The 26,862-nt window shown below is 37.6% G+C and overlaps 1 protein-coding gene across 1 annotated transcript in view; it reads left to right on the top strand.

The window, feature by feature from the left end:
* Positions 1-8,910, top strand: part of LOC139184506 (collagen alpha-1(II) chain-like) — a 31,709-nt gene extending 22,799 nt beyond the window's left edge. Inside the window, exon 2 of the mRNA XM_070794437.1 lies at positions 7,322-8,910. Within this exon, the coding sequence (XP_070650538.1) occupies positions 7,322-7,380 (59 nt within the window). The 3' untranslated portion in view covers positions 7,381-8,910. The remainder of the gene's footprint in view (positions 1-7,321) is intronic.
* Positions 8,911-26,862: the final 17,952 nt, after the last annotated feature.

Consider the following 26,862-nt stretch of genomic DNA (forward strand, 5'->3'; position numbering starts at 1 on the left):
CTTGATGTACTCAGGCCACATTCCTTCCTAAAGCCCCCTTCTGGAATCCAGCTTTTCTTGGAGCCTTGGTGGTCTCTGGGTCTGAAAACTGCCCTGTCATCATTAGTGGCTTAGGGCGTTGGATTTTAATTAGAGCAGAAGTATACACAGATTGGGCCCAGTTTGTCAATCTTCCAGTAGCACCAAAATCACCTGCAAGGGACCATTAAAAACAAAAATGAAGGAACCCTCTGGTGAATATGTGTAATAACTTGGCATTCCTTAGTCTATTCCTTTGTTAGAATAGAGCATTTATCATGACATGCAGCAGCAGCAGTATGGCACTACCCAAGCAGTCTTAAGGATGAATTCTGGTTTTCCAGGTAAACCAAGAGGCGAGTTAGGAGGGTGCAAAGAACTGGAGACTTAGCATCTAATGCTCAGCATTCTCCCACACTTATAGATGATGGAGATACTTAAGAGCCCTTGGTTTTTGGTTTACTTGGAAGAGTTTCCTGTAATGTGTTCTTTGTGTCTGAATTTGGTGGTAGTTGGCTCACAGGTAACCATCTAGCATATTTAATATTTTTATTATATTTAGTTGGTATCCCAAAGATGAGTGACAAAGAAGTAGACTGAGTCATTTATAGATTTACTGTGAATCAACTTGGTGGATCATTTCTTTGAGTTCAGAATGCTCCCTTTTGGATGGATCCTTTTTTAACTGTGAAGCAGAATGATCATTTAGAAGAATATTTCAGAGACAGATGAAATAATATGAGCACAGTGGAGCTGGGGGTGTCTCTGACATGCTAGGGAGATAGTGAGATAAATCTAGCTGTAAAAGGAGAGCCATGTTGGTAGGTGGGAAATAAAGCTGGTGAAGTTGGAATTCAGTATGGGAGCACAGATACAGTGCATGGGGGAAGACATGCTGATTCTGGCTATACCATTTACTGGCAATGTGATTATAAACTAGTTACTTAACCTTTCTGAGGTTTAGTTCCCTTATGCATAAAATGGAGATAATTTACTCAACTACTCTAGTTTGGAGTTAGGATTTAATCACAGAATATATGTAAAGTATTTGACACTTAGTATACTCTAAATTCATCCTCCCTTTGGGAAACTCAACATTATAAAGATTTTTTATTGATTTACAATAGTATATTGATTTCAGGTATACAATACAGTGATTCAATATTTTTATAAGATTTTGGTTTTTTAAGATATGCACTATATCAGATTTTTAAGGGCGGGGGCTATCCAGTAGTCAAAGGGTTCCCCTTGGCTGGGCTTCTGCAGGTACCCTCTATCACTGGTTAGTCACTCATCCCCATTGTAACTTAGAACTAATCCACATTCTCTGTATTTTCATATTTTCACACATGAAAATAATAGCTCACCCACCATCAGAATGCTCCAGTCTGTTTCTAGAAGTGCTGATAGGTTTGTATGGATCTGTCCCTAGTCTCTTATAACCCCAGCCCCTGTAAGACCAACAGCACACAATTTTAGGTAAATTGGGATTGGGATTGGGACTGGGATTGAGGTAGCAGTCCAAGGCCATGAAATCAAGAAAAAGTAGAATGACTCATGCTCACATAAAGTAATGAACTGTTGTAAAAAAAAAATTTAATAAAGGACATGTTTTAAGGGCTGGGTTAAGGACTGAAATCTTTAGGAAAAGATGCCAGTTATCAGTTCAAGCCAGTGGTTTTACACTGATGTAGACCACAGTGTGGTGGCTTTCACAGTGCTCAAAGGGATAACTGAATCATGACCTTAAACAATTAGATTAAAAAAAAAATTGCAATAAATGAAATTCTAGGAATATGGAGTTTAAGGTGAATATAAGGGAGTAAAGCAAGAGTGCCTACTTCCTGTATGTTCTAAAGTCTCCTTCAATTTTTAGGTCTATGGAAAATTTGTTAAGCAAGAAAGGATTCATCCTTAGTCTCTTAAAACTGATTTCAAATGTGTCACATACACTCTTTATTTCCTTAAGCCTAATTTCCTTTAAAGGTTTAATGTAGTTCAAGAAATTTCCACAGCAGGGCTGTATTTTGTCCTCTAACAAAGACCGAGCATGGCTTTCCTTGAGATTGCTTTGGCCCACAGAAGGTAGATGAACTTTTCTAGTGCAACAGATAACAATTTACCATTCAAGGAACATCAGTCTTGGAGTAATTGATACCACAAATTTCTTTACATTGAAGTTCCAGATGGTGGCTTTATACTGGATTAACTCATGATCTCTGTAATTAGGAGTCTACATTTTTAAAATATTTGTCCTCTTTCAGCATTCCCAATCTCAGTGAAAGTCACCACTTCCCATCAGGAGCACAGACTAGGACTTTGGGTTTTTCTTGGTTCTTCTACTTCGTGAGGCCCTCAAGTCCTCAAGCAAGTTTTCTCTGTTCTGCCTCCCAAGTATAGCTGGGATCTGTGTTCTTATTTCTTCTAATCCAAGCTGACACCATCTCTGACTGGACAACCTTGGTGGCTCATAGCTGGTCCCTGTACATCCATTCTGGCCCCTTCCATCCATTCACCATTAATGAGCAGCCAGAGTCATCTTGACAAATCACAAGTCTGGAAAATAAAGACATAAAAGGTGTTAAAACTTAGAGAAAAAAGACTTATATTTTTAAAACAAGTCTATGCTGTTGCTTCCTTACAGCTCTTTGGCAGTTTCCCATTGCTCTGATAATATAACTTATATTCTTACTATTCTCTTATTCAACAAATACTGACTGACCTTTCTGCTAAAGGCCTTTTATCACATTGTGTTCTGGGTATGCATAGATAAATGAGACTTGCCTCCTACCCCCAAGGAGCCCATCATCTAGCAAAACAGTGCTCGATCAAAGTTTACTCATTTATTAATAAAAATGCACTGAAATCCTACAATTTACCAGCAGAGTGCTAGAAGGAACTTGGGTGTCAGTTGACTTTGCTATGCCTTTAGTGAAATGAACGATTCGAGGAAACATGGCCTGCACTGCTCTCAGGATAATCTTGACCCAGACACATAATCATTATTTATGTCACCTGTTATCAGACAATAATACTACCTAGCAAACAACCAAAAAAAAAAAAAAATCCAAAAGAGTTCAGCAGAAGTGTTTATTTGCTCTCATATCAGGGATGGTCAGCTAAGCACCTCTGTTCATCTTGGTTGGGCATGCCCACATTGCAGGGTTGGCAGGCTGTTGTCTGATCTAGGCTGCCCTTGGCTGGAACAAGCAGGAAGGCTTTGTTCTATGTTCCTAATTTTTCAGTAGAGCAGCCTAGGTATGTTTTCATGGCTAAGGCTCAATAGAGAGCAAGCAAGGCTAGTCTCACAGTGGTTTTTAGGCTCTGCTTGCATCCTATCTTATTAACGTAACTTGAGTCAGAATGGGTGCTGCAGAGTTACATGGCCAGGATGTGAATACGGGGAGAATTGAGGCCATGATTGTAATCTGTCACGATGCCATGTTTTCTCTTAGTATACTTTGTATGTAGCTTGATCATAGGACTTACCACTAAGTTGAAATATATAAGGTTTTACCCCTCCCCCAACTTGGGAAACTCATTGTGGACAAACACTCTGTCTTTAGCATATAATAGATGCCCAACAAATGTTAAAGTAACAGAATTATTGGTAGATTCACTTTGGGCTATTTATTTAAGATAATTAAACTTTCTCAGCCTCAGCTCAGTCTTTTATAGAGGATAATAATACCTACTACAACGCACCTTTCTGAGGATTAAATAGGGGAAAAATGTAAAAGTGCATACCATTTCCTCAAGAGAGTTTTTTCTTTCCTCCTCCCCACACCTTCCTTTCTCACTGTGTTTATATGAATTTGGAAGAGTAATTGATTTAATCTTGGCCTATTTTATACAAAAAGTTGTAGGATAACGATCCCCCTATTAAAACCATCTTCCATATCTTCTAAAAACTAATTTTGTATAATACACCCACTCCAGTGTTCTTGCCTGGAGAATCCCAGGGACGGGGGAGCCTGGTGGGCTTCCGTCTATGGGGTCACACACAGTTGGACACGACTGAAGCGACTTAGCAGCAGCAGCGGCATCTCCTAAAGAAGTTTGGTCCCTTGAAAGCTTAAGCCTTTGAATCATTTGCAGTATAAGGAAGAGATAGATTTCTTCTTATTCCCGCAGAGAACTTACACAAAGAGGAAAGGCAGTTTGGAATGGATGGAGGACTATAATGGGTGGGAGGGGTTCTTTAATGGAGAACAAGCCTGGTAGGTGCCACAGTGTGTGTGTGTGTGTGTGTGTGTGTGTGTGTGTGTATGTGCGTGCGTGTGTGGTGGGAGGGGATGGCAGAGGGGTGAATGAGATCTTCCAGCAGGAAAGCCAGAGACTGGTGAGGAGGGCAAGGAATAAAAACCCAACCCTTACTGCCAGTTCCTCTTTAATTTAGTGGTTACATCTTGGGGGTTGTTTCTGATGCTTGATATAGATATTCAGTTGTGTTTTATTAATATTTCTAAATTTAAAATATATGATTTTTATTTATTTATATTTAGTTACATATTTTTATATAGTCTGGTTTTTATACATCATTATATATGATCATATATAATTAAATATATATAACTATAAATGTATATGTAATTATATATATGCATGACTTTTCCCCAGATGCAGGGCAGACACACATCTGGCTTCTATCAATTGGGGAGTAGCTTTAAACACATCCTGTCAAGTTGTCTGTTCCCAAAAGCAATACCAACACATTCACTGAATGTTATTTTTTCTCCACAGTGATGTTCTTGATTGGACCACAAATTTTTCCATAATACTGTACTTGAAAAATAGGACATTCTAGCTCTTTATACATAATCAGCCCTCCACCTCCAGCCATTTTTAGAAAACTTTTTTTTTTCTTTTAATGAAGCGTTAAGTAGACTGTATTCCAGCTCTGGAAAAGAAAAAAGAAAAAACCACATTGAGTATTAGTTATACAATTTTCTTTTGGTTTCTGTGATTGAGTTGTTCTCATTTTCTATATCTGAGTACTAATTGAAGCTGGTATAGCTAACTGCCTCCTGTCCCCCTCATGTCTGAGACATGCTGGATCTGCTGCCAGAGTGGTTGTAAATCAGTTATTCACAAAATGAAATCAGATTATTCATTTAAATGAATTTAAAGTTAGTTAAAATAGTTTGAAAATTCCATAATTTAAACTTTATTTTGTTAATTTTACTACTGAAAGGTTTAGGAGGTTTGAGGTGTTTTTAAACATTATTTTTATTCTTTTTTTTTTTAGGGGAAAAAACAAACAGGGCCTGCATTTTCTCCGGGGTATTTCATTGACAGTAGTTTTCAGAGTTTAACCTTGACTGCTAAAGGCTATAATCAGGTACCCATAATATTTTTCCTGCTTTCCAGTTGTAACATAATTCATGGTTAGGCTGTATTTTTGCAAGAAATTTGTCTTAAGGTGTATGTGGTGAGGAGGTACCTGTTACCAGTGTTTGATGGAAGCCGTATTCCCTGGATACATCAGAGAAATTAGCAAAAGGACCCAACTTTTTTAAAAGCAGCAGCTTCTTTAACAGGAGAAGGACATGCCCATGTTCTAGACTTTTAAATTATAAATTGAGCAATTATTTGAGAACTTACAAAAGTAAATTTCTTCCTGTTTTAAAAAAATGCAAGTAAATAAGGAAGAGGAACATAGGACAAGTTATTATTTCATCCTATCTTTCCCTTGAAGTGATCTTCATTTAAAGCAGCCTGTGTGAATTCTCAGGTATCTGCTGTATCTGACTGGTACATCAGATAGTTGCTGACATTCAGTTTTCTTTTGCATGTGCAAGATGAATCTGAAGAAGTCACGGGGAATTATTGTTTTCAAATACATTGTGTGTTCCTTCTAAAATGATTAATCTACATCTGTCTCTGAATTATGAATATTAGGAATATTCTTAAACTAAGCTTTGGGGAGAAATTTGATTTAATTAAATCTTCTTGATTCAGTGGTACATTTTATAACCTAATCTATATTGTATTTACCATTAATTTTGAACTAATGTTCTGTGCTTGATGAACCAAAAATTCCTAAATACCTTTACATTAATAGATCATAGTCAACTTGAATTGTAATCTAGAATTTCAGAATTTCAGTTAGTACCTCTTCCACCAGTTCCCTAGCCCCAGGACAATTTTTACAGGGTCTTGTGCAATAGAACCCTCAATACCGCCTGTCCTCCCACTAGAAATGCATACCACAGAGCGCACATGGGTAAGTGAACACATGGGTAAGTGAATGTGTGTTCACTTACCTAGCTTCAGACTTAGGAAACAATAAGCTTTGTTTCTGGCAAATGCAGTAGATATTAATCAAGTTTAAGTGAGCATGATTCTTTCTTAGCTGTACCTTGGTAGCACTGTGCAGCTGAATGTTTTATCTTTACGTGGGTATATCTTAGGTTCATTTTTTGGTAAATAATATTTATTAGAAATGTATATAAAGAAGAAAACTAAATAATGCTGTCACCCGATTACTTTAAAAATAATAAACATTATTTAAAATAATAAAGCATTCACGTACCCTTCAGGAAGAAATTTATATGTACACCCCAGGCTATGTCTGTGATTATGCATACTTTTTCACTTACACAAAAGTTCTTATACACCACATCATTATTTTTATGCTATGATCTTTTGTAAGAATGATAAAATACATGATCGTGAGACTGTATCATAATTTATAGTCATAATTTAGCCAATATCAATCATGTTGATGGACATTCAGGTTGTTTATAGTTCTTTGGCTATTAAAATCAGTGTTTCAGTGAACATCTTTGCACATAGAGTGGTGCTTTTGCAAATGCACTCCTGGATTACGTTCCCAGCTGGGAGTTATTGGCTCAGAGGGGCCCTGTTCTTCAGAGCACATAAAGCAGTGAACTATACATCGCATGGTGACAGTTTGTTATTGTTTGAGTACATCTAAGTGGCAGGAATTGACCAATAGAGTTATTAGAGTAAAAAATTAAACTGTACTGAGAGCCACTGGAATGTACCTTGGGCGGTAGATATAGTGGTAATCACCTATAATTAACTGTCATCAACTTTAGACTTTACTGGCTTAAAATTTTTGTTAGAATTCCTCCTCACCACCCCTGTTGTCTCATAAGCAGTCAGTAAATATTCTCAGGGCTCATTTTAGATCAAAGGCCTTGAAAAAAAAGAAACTAAGCCACAACCTTCCTATGCTTGAACTACATCTTCAAAATCGGATGCTCTAAGACTTGTGATGTAATATTCAGAAACCAGTTTGCATTTTCAATTAACAAATGTGCTTTGCCTCCCTCAGGTGGAAGGGAAGATTTTGGAAAAGCAAAACACCGAAGAGTCTTGGTGTTGCTCCTGTAACTTGGAACTGGAGAGGAGGCAAGATGCTGGCATAGCTGTTGAACTGCGAACCTGCTATGCCAACATATTGCCATCTCTCTTGTCCGAAAGCAGCCATGGCCACCTGCAGGCCACTCCCCCATGCAGTGCTCTGGAGGCGTGCCCTTCCCTGGATGTGGGTTGCCAGGATGCAGCCCCACTCACCTCTGTGACCTCACCTGCCATGCTCTGAGTCTCTTCATTTTAGCCTTGCTGGCCTTTCTGGCTGATCTCTGAACACATCCAGGATGTTCCTGCCTCTTCCTCTTCAGTTGGGTCTTAATAAGAACATTACTTCCTCAGGGAAGCCTGCCGTGATCACACTTTTCAACAGCTGTCACATTCCCGTTATCCATCTTGCTTGAGTCCTGCCCTATGTTTTCAAAACATTGATCATTATCTGAAACACATTTGTTGGCTGGTTAAGTGTCTTCATCTCCCTCATTAGACTGTAAGCTCCTTGAGTGTTAGGGACCCTGTGTCTTGATCAACCCCAGTATTCCCAGACCCTGACACATGGTAAGCCCTTAATACATATATTTGAAACTCCATCCTAACTTTCTTTGCAGGAAAGATGTTAATCTCTTCCCATTATGAATGCTTTTGGTAAAACCCTTCCAGGCTTGCAAATCTAACTCCTTAAAACAGTCCCAGCATAGAGTCAGTCCTCCATATTCAGACTGAAATTTGATCGAAAGTTGATTGAACATGCAAATGCAGAGCACTAACTGTATTACATCATTTTATATAAGGGACTTGAGCATCCATGGATTTTGGAATCAGTCCCTGCCCCCCATATACTGAGGGATGACTGTGTCTATCATTGGGTCCATAGACTCATGGAAGTCAGCACATGATAGTGGGGAAAGCATGGGCTTCAAAATAAAACTTATGTTCGAATCTCACCACTGGTGTTCTTGGACAGTCATTTAACCTTTGAACTAGAATTTTCTCAATTGTAAATTGAAGATAATATTACTAACCCTTCAGGATTCCTAAGACAAAGAAATGAGATGTTTTAGCCAGATGGTTCTTTCTTTGTGTCTAAAAAGTGACTGTCTAAAACTCCTGAGGTATGTGTAGTAGTTGTAGTAGACACCCAAAACATTTTATTTTACTACCAAGAAAAGTTAACTTTTCTCTAGCTAGAAACAGGTGGTCAGCCATGGGATGTGTGGAAGTGTTCTGCCAAAACACATGAGCTTTTCTCTTGAGAGACAGAGGTTCTGAAAGGCCAAGGAATTCATTGTCCAGTGTCTCAGATTCTTCTCCTCTGTGGTTTGCTTCTCACTCCTCTAACTTCTTGTATTTCTAGAGTTGCTCATTGGCTGTGGATCTCTTTTAAAAGCCACTTTTACTGATTCACTTAACAGAATAAAAATATGTGATAAATGCTGCTTGATGATCCTGTTTTTAAGCATTGAAGTTTTAGTAAAAAAAAGTTCTGCTTTTAATAAACTTAATTTTATTTTGATTTTGATGCTTTTCCAAGAAATAAAATAACAGTTACTACTTGTGACTTATTTATCGTTACTCTTGGTATTATAACTACAACATCCAGAAAGTGTTTATTATACATTTTTGTCTTGCCACCTCAGAGTATATTAATCTCAGCTGTGAATTTAACAAAAATATACAAAGTATGGCAATTTTAGTTTACAGGTCTTGTAAAAGTTCTGTTGATACCTGAGGATGATTAGAGACATTTTATAAATTCAGTATGATAAGTAACTTAAGTAATATTATGCTACCTTCCTAACCTGAACTATGTACGGATTTATCATCTCAGTATTGATGGTTTGTGTATGTATTACCTTTTTTTGTTCTTTGAATTCTTCAAGTTATCAGCCAGAAATAAATGCACAGAGCAGCCAGCCCTCAAGGGTCATTATGTAAGCTAATATTGCCCATGACTTTTTTTACCCCCAAACTTAGAATGTTTACTTACACTGCACCTGGAATAAAAATAGATACGATGGATGACTATCCATTCATTCTTTTAAGAATCTGCACAATAGCCGTAGCTAAAATCAGAGATACACCTCACCTTATTCATTCTTTATCTTGCTAGTAAAGAAAATGGATGCAGAATCAATAGGCTAGGACATTCTGTCTATTCTAGAACTGCTGTTGTATAATACTTTTTTTTTAACCCATAACTTAGTTCTCAAAACTTGTTTTGTGAGCTTGTTTGGGCTGTTTCTACCTTTCTCAGAGTTCTGTTATACTCATCTACATCCATTGAAAGATATCCACTACCCCCTTGATGTCTTGATGAGCTGGATCTATGATGGAAATGAACCCTAAGTTCACTGAGATGACTCCTTAACATCTTAGTGTGTTTTACTGTAATTCGATAAACACCCAAACTGTGATTGATTTTAAGAGATCATGGGGGGAAAAACAAAACTTGGGCTCTAGGAACATCAAAATGAGAGGCTAAAAAATTAATTTTCTTAAGTATCCAATATCTCCTCAAGTCAGTGGTTTTTAAACTTTAGTGTTGTATTATCAATCACTAGGAGAGCTTGTTTAAAAAAAAAAAAAAAAAAACGTGTCCCAGACCATCCCCTGGACATTCTAATTGAATAAGTCTTGATTGAGACTCAGGAATCTTCATTTTTAACAAGCACCTTTTCTTGATGCAGTTTGACAGTGTACCATATTTCAAGAACATTTGTCTTAAATAAATCCTGAACCACAGGGCAGATTTTTTAAAATCATATGCAATTTCCAGTATGGAACTTGGGCATGGTCATGAAAGCAGGCTGCTTTCCCACTGCATCTGTGCTTATGGAAAACTGGAGCAGTGTTTTGTAATTGTGCTTCATACCCTGAGGTTTCTTATATAAACAGGCCATATAACTGCATACAGGAGCACCATCAGCTGCAGATGTGCTTCTGTGGGCTTGTTTTTAACTTCAATTATTTTTTCTCTGCTGGATCACATTACAGTTTCCAAAATGTTTTTTTCTTTTCTAATTGACTTGATATTGACCAAAATCCTATGCCTCTAACTATACATTCTTCTTAAGATTTCTGTTAAATTGCAAATGATATGTGAGCTCCTGGAGGCTAGAAACTAAGTCTGATTATGCAGAAGGGAAATTTTCAACATTTATAGGACTTCTATGGTGGTAATCTTTCTATAAACTAAAGGATTACATCTTAATTGACCTATTTCTTTGGTTCAGACTTTTGTGGACTTTTTTTTAAAATGGAGACCTCTTTTTCTCTCTGAGACAATATGGTGTAATAGAAAGAACTTCATAATATGCAAAAAGAACTAGGTTCTAATCCCAGTTCTGTTATTTTCTAACTGTATACATGAATTTGGACAAATCATTTGATCTGTTAGCTTATTTGTAAATTGGGGTAATTGTAGAAGACGATATGCTACACTAGAAAGAAAAAAGAAAAATACAGCTACAAACTAAGCATGTAGGCAAGTTGGAAGACAGTCTACAAAAAATAGTTGGAGATTTTCAGTAGTAATTTACACTTTGTTAAGTGTTTGGTTGCTTTATGTTGTTACTGTCCAATTTAAAAATCACCTAAAAATTGTGATTTTGAATTAAAAGGCAGAAGTTTGTTCTCATTTAGTCTGAATCACTTATTTGCTAATTCCAATCAAAAAAGAAAAAAAGGTGATATTGTAGTTAGTTTTATCTTGAAGATCCAGCTTCTCTTATCGTGTTTTAACACTGGTTTATTTTACTGACCTTCAAATAATGATAATAATAATTCTATGACTCCTATACATTTCTCTTATCTCATTGGCTTATTATGAAGTTCAAATTATGAAACTGCTTCAGAAATGGGATGAAGTCGTATGAAGTCCTAAGATACTGTTTATAAATTCTTTCCAACCTTCCCTTTCTCCCTTTATCCATGTAAAAGTTTGCTTTTGGAATGATTGAAATTTTAATAAAATTGAAACATTTTATTATGAACCTGGCTATAGCATTTTAAATCATAGGGTTCTCATTATTTGTCAGTATATCTATAGCAGCAGAACTAACAGCTCTGCTCATCTGGGAATGCGGAGGCAAAAAGACACCTAGAGCGTCCATTGCAGTGGTTTTCCTGTTCTGGCCACACATGTCTCCAAACAGACCAGAGTACCACTTTTAGTTTCACTGAGACTTTGATCATGTGTTTTATTCTCATACAAAGATTTTATGTACTTATTTAATGTATATTAGAAAAATACATGTTAGAGTTTCCTTTTGAAAGTAAATTTGTTTTAATGTTTTAAGAGTTTTAAAATGTTATATTTATGATAAGTGTATATAGCAAAGATTGTGGAAGCACTGCCTACATACCTAGATTTTGAAAAATGGGAGTGTGGGTAAGCAAAAACCTGCTCTGGAGCAGCAGGGGAGAACTTTATGGATTGCCTGAGATGTTTCCTAAAGTCTCCTCAAAGCGTGGTCCAAACTGAGAAATGTATGTGTTATTCATAGATGAAGAAAATTTTAGTTTTGAGTTTGAGTTTTGAGTTAATAGACTTTGCCAGTGCATTGCATATATGATTGTATAATTAGCTACTGTCAAGAACTACTAATATTTCCCTGATCTAAAGATAATACATGTTGTGTCTTTGAAAGCAAAGCCCAATTGGTAACTTATTTAAATTATATGCAGAGTACATCATGAGAAATGCTGGGCTGGATGAAGCACAAGCTGGAATCAATATTGCTGGGAGAAATATCAGTAACCTCAGATATGCAGATAACACTACCCTTACAGCAGAAAGCAAAGAACTAAAGAGCCTCTTGATGAAAGTGAAAGAGGAGAGTGGAAAAGTTAGCTTAACGCTCAACATTCAGAAAACTAAGATCATGGCATCCGGTCCCATCATTTCATGGCAAATAGATGGAGAAACAGTGGAAACAGTGGCAAGCTTTATTTTGGGGGGGCTCCAAAATCACTGCAATGGTGACTGCAGCCATGAAATTAAGACACTTACTCCTTGGAAGAAAAGTTATGACCAACCTAGACAGCATATTAAAAAGCAGAGACATTACTTTGCCAACAAAAGTCAGTCTAGTCAAAGCTATGGTTTTTCCAGTGGTCATGTATGGATGTGAGAGTTGGACTATAAAGAAAGCTGAGCATCAAAGAACTGATGCTCTTGAACTGTGGTGTTGGAGAAGACTCTTGAGAGTCCCTTGGACTGCAAGGAGATCCAACCAGTCCATCCTAAAGGAAATCAGTCCTGAATATTCATTGGAAGGACTGAAGTTGAAACTCCAAATACTTTGGCCACCTGATGCTAAGAACTGACACATTTGAAAAGAGCCTGATGCTGGGAAGGATAGAAGGTGGAAAGAGAAGGGGACGATAGAGGATGAGATCATTGGATGGTATCATGGACTCGATGGACATGAGTTTGAGTAAGCTCTGGGAGTTGGTGATGGACAGGGAAGCCTGGTGTGCTGCAGTCCATGAGGTCACAAAGAGTTGGACATGACTGAGTGACTGAACTGAATTGAAGAAAGTCCATTTATACGTTGAATATCCAATTGAGCAAATATTTGAGACTAAGTGTGTGGTCTTTCTTTAGATAAAAGGATCCTTAGTGTCCAAAGGTGGCAGTTTCCATTGACAGAGCAGGCACATCACCTGTGTTTATGCAACAAAAGCAGATACCCTTTCTTAAGTAGTCTAGAGAGCCTTCAAAGTCTTAAATTGGAAGATGCCACTGAGAGATTGGCCTTACACTGCCTGTGTATGTCATGAGAATTGCAAATCAGAAAATGTCAGCAAAGATAATTTGCTAAATTTCAGATTAAAATTCTAGAGGTCCAAAAAGATGTGTCCTGAGGAGATCATCAAGCGTGTGTGAGGAAACAAAACTAGCGTGTGTGAGGAAACAAAACTAGGATGGCATTACAGGAAGATGGGAAGCAGGCCACCTTCATAGCATTTTTTGGAAATATGTTCTATCTAATTGCTGAAAAATGAATGACTTGACATGCTGATTCCAAATTAATTACCTGGCTTTTAAAAGAATTTATAGAAGAGCATTTGGAATTTCTGTGACCAAGATGGTATCTGCCTGTGTTTTCTCACCTGCCTTTTCACTTGCAAATCTTTCCTGATTTCTAAAACTGTGTAAGGGATCCATATAGTAGACTTCGGTGACTAACCGTTAAAAAATAGGTTGACTCTATTGCTGTATTGTGGGGAGAGAGGTGAGGAGAAAGAGAAAGGAGGTAATTTGAGGAAGATCAGTTTCTAATCTTAGAAGAATCAGCACTTCAGAATGAAAAAGAAAAAAATGAAGGTAAAAATTTAACTGGTAACAAGGCCACGGACTGAAAACTTAAACCATTTTTAAAAAGAATACAGTTAGTTTACAATGTTGTGTTAGTTTTAGGTGTATAGCAAAGTGATTCATTTTATCTGTGTATATATAATCAGTTTTATATATTTTTTTATCAAATTCTTTTCCATTATAGGTTATTACAAGATTGTTTCCTGTGCCATTGTAGGTCTTTTTGTTCATTATTTTATATATAGTAGTGTGAGTCTGATAATACCAAACTCCTAATTTATTCCCCACCCTCTCCCCACTATACCGTTTTGAAAAAGCAAGAGAGTTCCAGAAAAACATCTATTTTTGCTTTATTGATTATGCCAAAGCCTTTGACTGTGTGGGTCACAATAAACTGTGGGAAATTCTTAAAGAGATGGGAATACCAGACCACCTGACCTGCCTCCTGAGAAATCTGTATGCAAGTCAGGAAGCAACAGAACTGGACATGGAACAACAGACTGGTTCCAAATAGGAAAAGGAGTACATCAAGGCTGTATATTGTCACCCTGCTTATTTAACTTATATGCAGAGTACATCATGAGAAACGCTGGGCTGGAGGAAGCACAAGCTGGAATCAAGATTGCCGGGAGAAATATCAATAACCTCAGATATGGCAGAAAGTGAAGAAGAACTAAAGAGACTCTTGATGAAAGTGAAAGAGGAGAGTGAAAAAATTGGCTTAAAGCTCAACATTCAGAAAACTAAGATCATGGCATCCGGTCCCATCACTTTATGGGAAATAGATGGGGAAACAGTGGAAACAGTGTCAGAAATTTTTTTTTGAGGGGGGGGCTCCAAAATCACTGCAGATGGTGATTGCAGCCATGAAATTAAAAGATGCTTACTCCGTGGAAGGAAAGTTATGACCAACCTAGACAGCATGTTAAAAAGCAGAGACATTACTTTGCCATTAAAGTCCATCTAGTCAAGGCTATGGTTTTTCCAGTGGTCATGTATGGATGTGAGAGTTGGACTATAAAGAAAGCTGAGCACAGAAGAATTGATGCTTTTGAACTGTGGTGTTGGAGAAAACTCTTGAGAGTCCCTTGGACTGCAAGGAGATCCAACCAGTCCATCCTAAAGGAGATCAGTCCTGGGTGTTCATTGGAAGGACTGATGTTGAAGCTGAAATTCTAATACTTTGGCCACCTGATGAGAAGAGGTGACTCATTGGAAAAGACCCTGATGCTGGGAAAGATTGAAGGTGGGAGGAGAGGGGGATGACAGAGGATAAGATGGTTGTATGGCATCACCGTCGATGTACATGGGTTTGGGTGGACTCTGGGAGTTGGTGATGGACAAGGAGGCCTGGCGTGCTGCGGTTCATGGGGTCGCAAAGAGTCGGACATGACTGAGCAACTGAACTGAAGCATAAATTTGTTTCCTATCTAAATCTTTCTGGAAAACCCATCTTTTATAATTAAAATCACTAGCGTCTATAGATGAATAGTTTCCCTAAATTTAATGATTCTGCATCACTGCCTTCAGTGACTGTAAAAACTCTAGCAGTTTTTTGAGAATTATAGAAGTCTGGTGCTCAACCTTCTGTGTCTTGGCCTAGACTTCCTCAGTTTTTTATTTATCATTTAATACTTATTAAGCACATATCATGTACCAGATACATAGTCAGTACCTTCCATGGCTTACAGTTTAAGGAAAGAGATAAGCCGTTACAAAGTTTGATTATTATGTGTGCTTAGTCACTCAGTCATGTCTGACTCTTTGTGAGCCCTTGGACTGTAGCCTGCCATTTCCTCTGTCCATGAGGATTCTCCAGACAAAAATACTGGAGGGGTTGCCATGCCCTCCTCCAGGGGATCTTCCCAACCCAGGGATCAAACCCAGGTCTCCCGCATTGCAGGATTCTTTACTGTCTGAGCCACCAGGGAAGCGCAAGAATACTGGAGTGCCCAACCCAGGAATCGAACCAGAGTCTCCTGCATTGTTGGCAGATTCTTTACTAGCTGAGCTACCAGGGAAACTGATAGGATAGTACTTTTTTGCATATGGAAACATGACAGGGGAACCTGATTTAGATAGAAAATGATCAAAGAATTACATTCCAAGGTAGAGGTGTTGTAAGTTTAGTCAGAGACTCCTAAGGGTGCTTTGTGAAGGGAGAATGCCTGTGTTACTTCTGTATATGTCTTCACAGTACCTAGTAGAAAACCTTACACATACAATACGTTTGATGAATCTGCCATGATGGTTGTATAATGTACAAAGTACTTCCAAGGGATCAGCTTTTATTAAGTTATAAAACATACACATGGAAACACTACAGTTGCTGCAGGCCGTCTGCTCACTGAGAGCTCATTTCCTTGCCCAGGCATTTGGGGAGTGCTTTATTATATAAGCTACTGCTGTGGTTAAGCTCTACTGATTTCAAAGGTCAGAGTCTCAGGTTACCTCAGGGAGAAGGGGTCCAGTGTAAGGATTCATGACTGCAACTAGACAGTGTCAAGAGTCAAAGCAGCTATAAGGGAATGCCCATTTCTTCACCTGTTGTTTCCTATGTGTGTGTTGCTCATGGCTTCCTCGTTCTCTCTGAAAGTCTACTCCCATTTTCTTCTTCAGTGCACTTTTCTCAGTTCAGTCAGTTCAGTTGCTCAGTCATGTCTGACTCTTTGCAACCCCATGGACTGTAGCACGCCAGGCCTCCCTGTCCATTGCCTACTCCCGGAGCTTACCCAGACTCATATCCATTGAGTCAGTGATGCCATCCAACCATCTCATCTTCTGTCCTCCCCTTCTCCTCTCCTCCTGCCTTCAATCTTTCCTAGCATCAGGGTCTTTTCCATTGAGTCAGTTCTTCTCATTAAGTGGCCAAAGTATTGGAGTTTCAGCTTCAGCATCAGTCCTTCCAGTGAATAATCAGGACTGATTTCCTTTAGGATGGACTGGTTGGATCTCCTTGCAGTGCAAGGGACTCTTCAAGAGTCTTCTCCAACACTTCTCTAATTACTCATTTCTCTCTCTCTCATAGCTTTGGTTTAGAAGGAGCTGCTATGTGAGTGCCGCCACCTGCTCCTACAGACTGTCTGCACCACAACCGTTTAGCTTCACCTCCCACTGTTAATTGTAACAGGGTCTCCAGGTATCCCAGTTCTAATTCCCAAGAGCGAGAAGCTGATGGGTTCAGCTCTCCTTTTGTACCTGACCACATCACAGGGTTCTAGTGGAGCCACTTCTTGTGTCACGTACCACCTCTGCGTGGCTACCTAGGACATAGACATTGTGGGCAGAGGGTCTCTTCATAAAGGGTGTGAGGAATGTCTGCTTACACTCAACAAATGCCAGGACTGAATATTAATATACCTACATATGCTTAAAAGTTTAGAATTATTTTCCTACTGTAATATATCCTAATCACACACTAACAGAAACACTAAAATAATTTTATTGGTTAAAAAATATATCCCCAATTCTTGGCTTTCCCTTCCTCTATTTCTCCTCTATGTCATAATGAACTTTGTTCATCAAACCACCCATTTATGGGACTTCTTCATACACTTGCAAGATTTAAGTATGCAGATACTCCAAAAAGTCTTAACCCTTAAAGATTCCTTGTCTTTCCTTTTCCTCGTCTTTTCATGATATAACCCACATCAATTCCCATTTTCTGGTGTTTGTCCTCTCTCTTACCATCCTTCATCATTGCTGTCAAGAATTTTGAATAAACTCTGAAGTACATGTGAGACTGGAACTCTTCATGTTCTACTTTAGATTAGATCTTTTAATGCTAAACTCAAAAATAATGTTCAGTGATTGAGTTAAGGAAATCATAGGAAGAAAAGGCTTTTCTAGATTAAAGAAGTCAAGTCTAATATCTTGTGAATTTCCAAAACCTTTCAACCTTGATTTAATTCTGAAGTTATGTAATACAGAGTATTACATACATATCAGCAAATGATAGGCCCCATAGAAAAATAGCCTGTTTCTAATTTAATCTCATCTTCCACTTTTCTTCATGTGCTGAAAACATCCTTTTATGGCTATAGCCAGAAAGAGTTTAGCATTCCTTTAATTTTTTTAAGCATTAATGGACTGAGATTTTAAAATAGTAATCAAGTAGTGTGCTGATATGCAAAGGCTTCTATGGCATTTCTCTTGCGTTTAGCTAATATTTGTAATTCCTTGTTAATGCATGTTGGTTTAAGGGTTTATTCTTCAGTTCCTCTTAAAAGATGGCAAAATTACAAGAGAATCTGAAAGCTAACAACTTAATTTTTCTCTCAGGAATGCCAAGAGGAGTGACAATTTAGAAAAACACTGATGTAAAAATCAAAACCAGTCTCTAAGCAATCAAATGAAGAGTAGATATCACTGCTGTTATTGACAGGCAGTCAGTAAATATTTGTTAAAGTGACAATTTTCATTAAGTAGGTCGTATCAAACCCTCACTGTCTAGATTTTGAAAAAGTAACAAGTACTTAAAAAACAAGTTCCTTTTAGGAGGAACATCAAGAGTAATTAAGGACAGCACTGCCTTCCAGAAAAGTATCAAAATTAACTGTGTAGTACTTGCTGAAACGTCATCCTTTGAAAAGATGGCCAAGGGTATCAACATTGCCTAAAGGGCCGGCTCTTCTTTCCCACAGACAACAGCCAGAGTCCTCATTTTGTTTGAAGCACAGAAAGATGCCTGGGTACCTTTCTCTTTATTTATTTAAGCTCAGTGGTCTTAGTCTATTGTTTTCTAATGCCTTTAAGGGAGAAAACATGTAGGAGTCATGGTGTTATTATAAGAACTTCATGAATTATTGCTATAACAACCTTTATATGTTATGGACAAATCAGAAACCACCTAGAGATATCAAGATAAATTGCTGCCCACACTACTGGTTTAAGACCAATTTATGATGAAGATGCTTACAATTTAGAAAACTGTTCATTAACTTACTGTATATGCATTGAGAAATGCTTGCCATTATTTCATTTTAGCAGTAGATCATCTAGCTTTAACTTGCAAAATCTTTGTTCTATTGAGTCCAAGAACCAGTGGTCTTCTTTATCTTGAAAATAAAAGTGAAAGTCACTCACTTGTGTTCAACTCTTTGCAACCCCATGGACTGTAGCCTTCCAGGCTCCTCTCTCCATAGAATTTCTCCAGGTCAGAATGTTGGAGTGGGTAGCCGTTCCCTTCTCCAGGGGATCTTCCCAACCCAGGGATCGAACCCAGGTCTCCCATGTTGCAGGTGGATTCCTTACCATCTGAGCCATTAGGGAAGTCCTTAATTATTAATAATTTTAAAATTAATAAGTCTAATATAAAATGTTTAGGCTTTCAGAAAATTGAGTGCTTTTCTTGTTTAGAAGAGTGGTTGTGCCTATACTTAGTGAATTACAAAATGCTTTGTACCTATTGCCCTTCTTCATGCCCTTGGTCTCCTGCCTTATTTCTCTCCCACCACACATATCTGCACTTTTTCTTTTCACATCAGTGTGTGATTTTCTAATTATGGCTGAGTAGACATGAATTAGAGATGGAAAAGTTCAATTTTACTAAAATTAAAATTAAGCACTATAGTTTTTAGCCTCGTACCCTTCTTTGGGGATTAAAAAAAGCAATATTTTTCTTAAACTGTGTGGGATGGTAATGTGAAAATACAAAAAATGTGGCCATGAGCTATGATTCAAAATTATATGTTTTTTAAAAGTCCATGTAACAAATATAAAATAATGTGTTTCCTTGGTTTCTGAAATTCCTCCAAATAACCTCAGAGTTATAGTAGTACAATACATTATATTCAACTCTCTATCCCAGTAACAGCTGACTGGCAGTATTTCATAGTGTCCATTTTCCCCCTTCTTATGATCGGAGAAGGCAGTGGCACCCTACTCCAGTACTCTTGCTTGGAAAATCCCATAGATGGAGGAGCCTGTTAGGCTGCAGTCCATGGGGTCGCTAAGAGTCGGACACGACTGAGCGACTTCACTTTCACTTTTCACTTTCATGCATTGGAGAAGGAAATGGCAACCCACTCCAGTGTTCTTGCCTGGAGGGTCCCAGGGAGGGAGCCTGGTGGGCTGCCGTCTGTGGGGTCACACAGAGTCAGACACGACTGAAGTGACTTAGCATAGTGTATGATATAAGATGCTTTCTTTTTTTTTTTTTTTTTTAGTTTTCTGAATGTTGAGTTTATTTTTTTTTTTCTTTTTTTTTTTTTTATTCTTCCAATTTTATTTTATTTTTAAACTTTACATAATTGTATTAGTTTTGCCAAATATCAAAATGAATCCACCACAGGTATACATGTGTTCCCCATCCCGAACCCTCCTCCCTCCTCCCTCCCCATACCATCCCTCTGGGCCGTCCCAGTGCACCAGCCCCAAGCATCCAGCATCGTGCATCGAACCTGGACTGGCAACTCGTTTCCTACATGATATTTTACATGTTTCATTGCCATTCTCCCAAATCTTCCCACCCTCTCCCTCTCCCACAGAGTCCATAAGACTGTTCTATACATCAGTGTCTCTTTTGCTGTCTCGTACACCGGGTTATTGTTACCATCTTTCTAAATTCCATATATATGCGTTAGTATACTGTATTTATGTTTTTCCTTCCGGCTTACTTCACTCTGTATAATAGGCTCCAGTTTTATCCACCTCATTAGAACTGATTCAAATGTATTCTTTTTAATGGCTGAGTAATACTCCATTGTGTATATGTACCACAGCTTTCTTATCCATTCATCTGCTGATGGACATCTAGGTTGCTTCCATGTCTTGGCTATTATAAACAGTGCTGCGATGAACATTGGGGTACACGTGTCTCTTTCCCTTCTGGTTTCCTCAGTGTGTATGCCCAGCAGTGGGGTTGCTGGATCATAAGGCAGTTCTATTTCCAGTTTTTTAAGGAATCTCCACACTGTTCTCCATAGTGGCTGTACTAGTTTGCATTCCCACCAACAGTGTAAGAGGGTTCCCTTTTCTCCACACTCTCTCCAGCATTTATTGCTTGTAGACTTTTGGATCGCAGCCATTCTGACTGGTGTGAAATGGTACCTCATAGTGGTTTTGATTTGCATTTCTCTGATAATGAGTGATGTTGAGCATCTTTTCATGTGTTTGTTAGCCATCTGTATGTCTTTTTTGGAGAAATGTCTATTTAGTTCTTTGGCCCATTTTTTGATTGGGTCGTTTATTTTTCTGGAGTTGAGCTGTAGGAGTAGCTTGTATATTTTTGAGATTAGTTGTTTGTCGGTTGCTTCATTTGCTATTATTTTCTCCCATTCTGAAGGCTGTCTTTTCACCTTACTAATAGTTTCCTTTGATGTGCAGAAGCTTTTAAGGTTAATTAGGTCCCATTTGTTTATTTTTGCTTTTATTTCCAATATTCTGGGAGGTGGGTCATAGAGGATCCTGCTGTGATGTATGTCGGAGAGTGTTTTGCCTATGTTCTCCTCTAGGAGTTTTATAGTTTCTGGTCTTACGTTTAGATCTTTAATCCATTTTGAGTTTATTTTTGTGTATGGTGTTGGAAAGTGGTCCAGTTTCATTCTTTTACAAGTGGTTGACCAGATTTCCCAGCACCACTTGTTAAAGAGATTGTCTTTAATCCATTGTACATTCTTGCCTCCTTTGTCGAAGATAAGGTGTCCATATGTGCGTGGATTTATCTCTGGGCTTTCTATTTTATTCCATTGATCAATATTTCTGTCTTTGTGCCAGTACCATACTGTCTTGATAACTGTGGCTTTGTAGTAGAGCCTGAAGTCAGGTAGGTTGATTCCTCCAGTTCCATTCTTCTTTCTCAAGGTCGCTTTGGCTATTCGAGGTTTTTTGTATTTCCATACAAATTGTGAAATTATTTGTTCTAGCTCTGTGAAGAATACTGTTGGTAGCTTGATAGGGATTGCGTTGAATCTATAAATTGCTTTGGGTAGTATACTCATTTTCACTATATTGATTCTTCCAATCCATGAACATGGTATATTTCTCCATCTATTAGTGTCCTCTTTGATTTCTTTCACCAGTGTTTTATAGTTTTCTATATATAGGTCTTTAGTTTCTTTAGGTAGATATATTCCTAAGTATTTTATTCTTTCCGTTGCAATGGTGAATGGAATTGTTTCCTTAATTTCTCTTTCTGTTTTCTCATTATTAGTGTATAGGAATGCAAGGGATTTCTGTGTGTTGATTTTATATCCTGCAACTTTACTGTAGTCATTGATTATTTCTAGTAATTTTCTGGTGGACTCTTTAGGGTTTTCTATGTAGAGGATCATGTCATCTGCAAATAGTGAGAGTTTTACTTCTTCTTTTCCAATTTGGATTCCTTTGATTTCTTTTTCTGCTCTGATTGCTGTGGCCAAAACTTCCAAAACTATGTTGAATAGTAATGGTGAAAGTGGGCACCCTTGTCTTGTTCCTGACTTTAGAGGAAATGCTTTCAATTTTTCACCATTGAGGATAATGTTTGCAGTGGGTTTGTCATATATAGCTTTTATTATGTTGAGGTATGTTCCTTCTATTCCTGCTTTCTGGAGAGTTTTTATCGTAAATGGGTGTTGAATTTTGTCAAAGGCTTTCTCTGCATCTATTGAGATAATCATATGGTTTTTATTTTTCAATTTGTTAATGTGGTGTATTACATTGATTGATTTGCGGATATTGAAGAATCCTTGCATCCCTGGGATAAAGCCCACTTGATCGTGATGTATGATCTTTTTAATGTGTTGTTGGATTCTGATTGCTAGAATTTTGTTAAGGATTTTTGCATCTATGTTCATAAAAAAATAACCTAACTCTACACCTAAAGCAACTAGAAAAGGAAGAAATGAAGAACCCCAGGGTTAGTAGAAGGAAAGAAATCTTAAAAATTAGAGCAGAAATAAATGCAAAAGAAACAAAAGAGACCATAGCAAAAATCAACAAAACCAAAAGCTGGTTCTTTGAAAGGATAAATAAAATTGACAAACCATTAGCCAGACTCATCAAGAAACAAAGGGAGAAAAATCAAATCAACAAAATTAGAAACGAAAATGGAGAGATCACGACAGACAACACAGAAATACAAAGGATCATAAGAGACTACTATCAACAATTATATGCCAATAAAATGGACAACGTGGAAGAAATGGACAAATTCTTAGAAAAGTACAACTTTCCAAAACTGGACCAGGAAGAAATAGAAAATCTTAACAGACCCATCACAAGCATGGAAATTGAAACTGTAATCAAAAATCTTCCAGCAAACAAAAGCCCCGGTCCAGACGGCTTCACAGCTGAATTCTACCAAAAATTTAGAGAAGAGCTAACACCTATCCTGCTCAAACTCTTCCAGAAAATTGCAGAGGAAGGTAAACTTCCAAACTCATTCTATGAGGCCACCATCACCCTAATACCAAAACCTGACAAAGATCCCACAAAAAAAGAAAACTACAGGCCAATATCACTGATGAACAAAGATGCTTTCTTTTAAAATGCTGTTTTCTGCCTTGTACATGGTATTATGAGTCCTGAGAAGAAAATCTAAAAAAGAGGGGATATATATATAAACATTTTAGCTGATTCACTTTGCTGTACAACAGAAACTAACACAACATTGCAAAGCAACTATAGTCCAATAAAATTTAATTTTAAAAATTGAAAAAATATATTGATGAAAAAAATTGAAAAAAATATACTGATGCATACTAAAAAAAAAAAAATCCTAAGGATGTCAGAAACCGGTGTAACTAAACCATTTGGAAAGTATCAGTACACCGCCAGCAGGGGAGTCAGTTCATTTCAGGGTGATCTTAGTCTTGTTCTGACTTTCAGGATGGGTGAGATGAGCAGGAAGAGTCTCCATTTATATTCCCAAGGCTAATGAATGGTTTCATTTTATGACCTGGCTGTATTTGCTACCCAGTCACAGTGACAAAGAGGACATTTGTTTCTGAGTCTGAAGACTTTTTATAAAACCTTTATTTATACCCCAAAGGGGAGAACTGTCGCCACACAAGATACTTATCAAAGACCCTGTCATTGTTCAAGTTTGCTCCACCCACGCCTCAGTTGCTACCTGTTGTTGGCTGTGTGTTACCATTTCTAAGGCATCTCATCTTGAATTCCCAGAGGGGCCACTCTGGGGAAGCAGTCTCCCCATTTTACATCTTTAGAATGACCTTCCTCATCTTGCATTCACATGTGACCCAAGGCCGCACAGATTAGGTTTCCTGACTTAGTAGGTTGCCTGACTTAGTAGGTTGCTTCCCTGGTGGCTCAGCTAGTAAACAATCCACCTGCAATGCAGTGAAGTTTGACAGTGATAGATGGATCAAACTGAGGTGCCCTCAGGAAGTTGATTATGAAGATAAATTGACCCAATGTTAATAAGAATTTAAGCCTAGAAAATTGACATTGAATTTAAGTAAATCTGTTCAGTGTTTCTGCCTCCATGTTCTTCTAGGCATAGATTTTCAGCCTTCATAAAGAACTTTGCAAATCTACTACTACACCTTTAGTGAGATTTTTAAGTTACAATATCTTGTCTTAGTTTTTAGTTTATTTATTTAGAGGAGCACATTGTTTACTTGAGACAACACTTCTTATCTTAGCCTACAAAGAGTATTTTTACTAAATTCAGGTGAACTTGTGTTCCTGGCATGGCAATTTATAGACCACTTAGATACCCTACCAACTCATTGGTCTTTTGGTAATACTCTCACCAATCTAAGAATTTCCTGGAACCACTTTCGGTCATAACCTCTGCAATCATCATCCTTCCAGTCCTATACCAAAAGAAATGTATGACTAGATGGTTAGACTACGTTACTCGACAAACTCATTGATCTCTGGGCCAGGTAGGCACCAGTCTTCATTATCTGCTTTTGGATGGCTATATAAGGTAGCAGTATTGATTTTAGACAACTCTGTCTCTTGATAGTTGCTTAGAGCCTCGAAGAAATGTAGGCTAGGTTAAGAAGTCAAACGGCAAATGTTCCAACTCGAGTATTTTATAGTCTCCTGGTTTATTTTTCTCTTTGCTCTACAAAGGAGTGAAGCCGACCAAGGTCTTCTCGAGACTCTGAGATTAATGAACCCCAAATGTGATAAAGCTCTGTGAGGTTACAGTGGCTTCTCTGGTGTTTGTCTCTTTTAATCCTTCAAATGTTGCTTCAGGAAAGGAAGAATTGATAAGCCTAAACTGAGATACTTGACATCAGAGGCCAGTGATATGGAATCTTAGTTCAGTTTTGATCTGAGGAAGAATTCATAATATTAGGTAAATATGAACTGAAGGGGGAAGAGGACTTCAGAAGGGCAAGAAATAAGTAAATATTAAATTGCTAATACTAGGCAATTCATGTATGTTACCTTATTTTAACTCTTATAACTTCCATGTTATTATTAGCATGCCAGTTTAACAAAAATGGAGACTTACTAAGGTTAACTAACTCTCCACATACTGCACCTCTAGAGTGCTGGATTTCAGAAGCAGATTTCAGGGTGGGGCCTGACTCCATTATTTCTCTGACTCATTAACTCATTATTCGTCTAGGTATGGGTCATAGTTTCCTATTTCCTTATATGTGCAGTATTTTTAGTTGAATGCCAGACATTGTGATTTTATATTTTAGTATGCTGGATTTTTATGTATTTCTTGTAAGCATCTTGGATTTTGCTCTGTCAGGCAGTCATATTGATTGCAGATGAGTTTGGTTTTTTCTAGTCTTATTCTTAAGCTCTCTTGAGAGGTCTAGAGTAGTCTTTACTTTAGGACTAATTTAGTTCCACATATAAAAAGTGGCTCTTTAATGGGTCTCTAATAGAATGCCTGATGTATTCTCCTATGTGGCTGGTGGAAACTTCAATGATTTCCAATCCTGCATATGCTCTTTAGCTTAAAAGTTCATGGTAATTATTTTCTTCTGAGGATTTTACTGTTTGTGCTTCATAAGGTTTTACCTAACATATATACACATTATAACACCCAAAGGCTCAAGAATATACCTCTCAAATTTTAGATAGTTTGAGTGGCTACTGTGCCCTGTGTTTTCTCTGGTGGCTACTGTGCCCTGCAAATTCTAGCTATGTTGAGCGCTACAAACTCTGATCTCTCTTTCTTCAATTCAGATTGTCCAGGGAGGTTTCTCCTCCCTGCAGTCTAGTCTAGAAATTGCCTCCAAGCAAAAAGCGTCATTTGTTTCTCATCTCAAGGATCACAGTCTTCCACTACCTGTTATCCAATGACCAAAAATTGTTGTTGCCTGTGTTTTGTCTAGTTTTCTAGTTGTTTATGATGGGAGGGTAATTCTTGACCCTATTATTTCCTCATAACAGGGAGTACAAGTCCATGGGGTTGGAAATGTTATTTAATTCTTTAAATCAAAAGTATTTTTTCTTTTTCATTTTTAAGTGGAGATAAGACCTCCCTCTCGAGCATATTATAAAAATTAGAATTTTTCTTTTTTAATTATATATACTTTTTAAATTTTTTTCCCATTATATATTATTATAAGATACTGAGTTCCCTGTGCTATACAGCATGTCCTTGTTATTTACCTGTTTTATGTAGTGTGTATATGTTAATCCCAAAATCCTAAACAAAATTTAGAAATAATAATAATGCATTTTCTTAGTGATATACAGCATTTGTATTTAATATATCTTTGAACATCCTTGTTTGTACAATGGGGATAATAATAATACTTCATAGAATAGTGTGGATTAAATGAATTAATATTGGTAGTTTGCCTAGAACAATGTCTCCCTCAAAGTAAGAGGTATAATTGTTAGTTAAGTAAATGATTTTGAACAATTGTGGGTATGTTGCCTAGTACTGGAAAGAAAATTGTCTTACTGTTAATCAGCAGTGAACCCACTTGGCAGTCAGAGAAAATACAAGCCATTTCTTTACTTTTCCCTTTGAGATACTTTTCAGTCCATAGAGACCATCTTGGACAGCTGTCCAGGGTCCCATCCCATTCATTGCCCCCCTTCATTTTCCCTCGGGTTAAACCTCTCTTCCCTTCCCTGCCTAATTTCCTGGTTCACTTCTGGCCACAAGATGAAATGTCCTCAAGATTATGCCTCATACTTGCCTTTTTAAAGCTTTTCTCTTTGAAGAGCTTTGGGTACCTTTTACTGTCTATTTTATAAAAGCTTGGGTCATTTAATTTGCCAGAACAAACATAGGACAAATTTCT

The sequence above is a fragment of the Bos indicus genome, chromosome 8 (genome assembly GCF_029378745.1).
Source record: "Bos indicus isolate NIAB-ARS_2022 breed Sahiwal x Tharparkar chromosome 8, NIAB-ARS_B.indTharparkar_mat_pri_1.0, whole genome shotgun sequence".
Lineage (NCBI taxonomy): Eukaryota > Metazoa > Chordata > Mammalia > Artiodactyla > Bovidae > Bos > Bos indicus.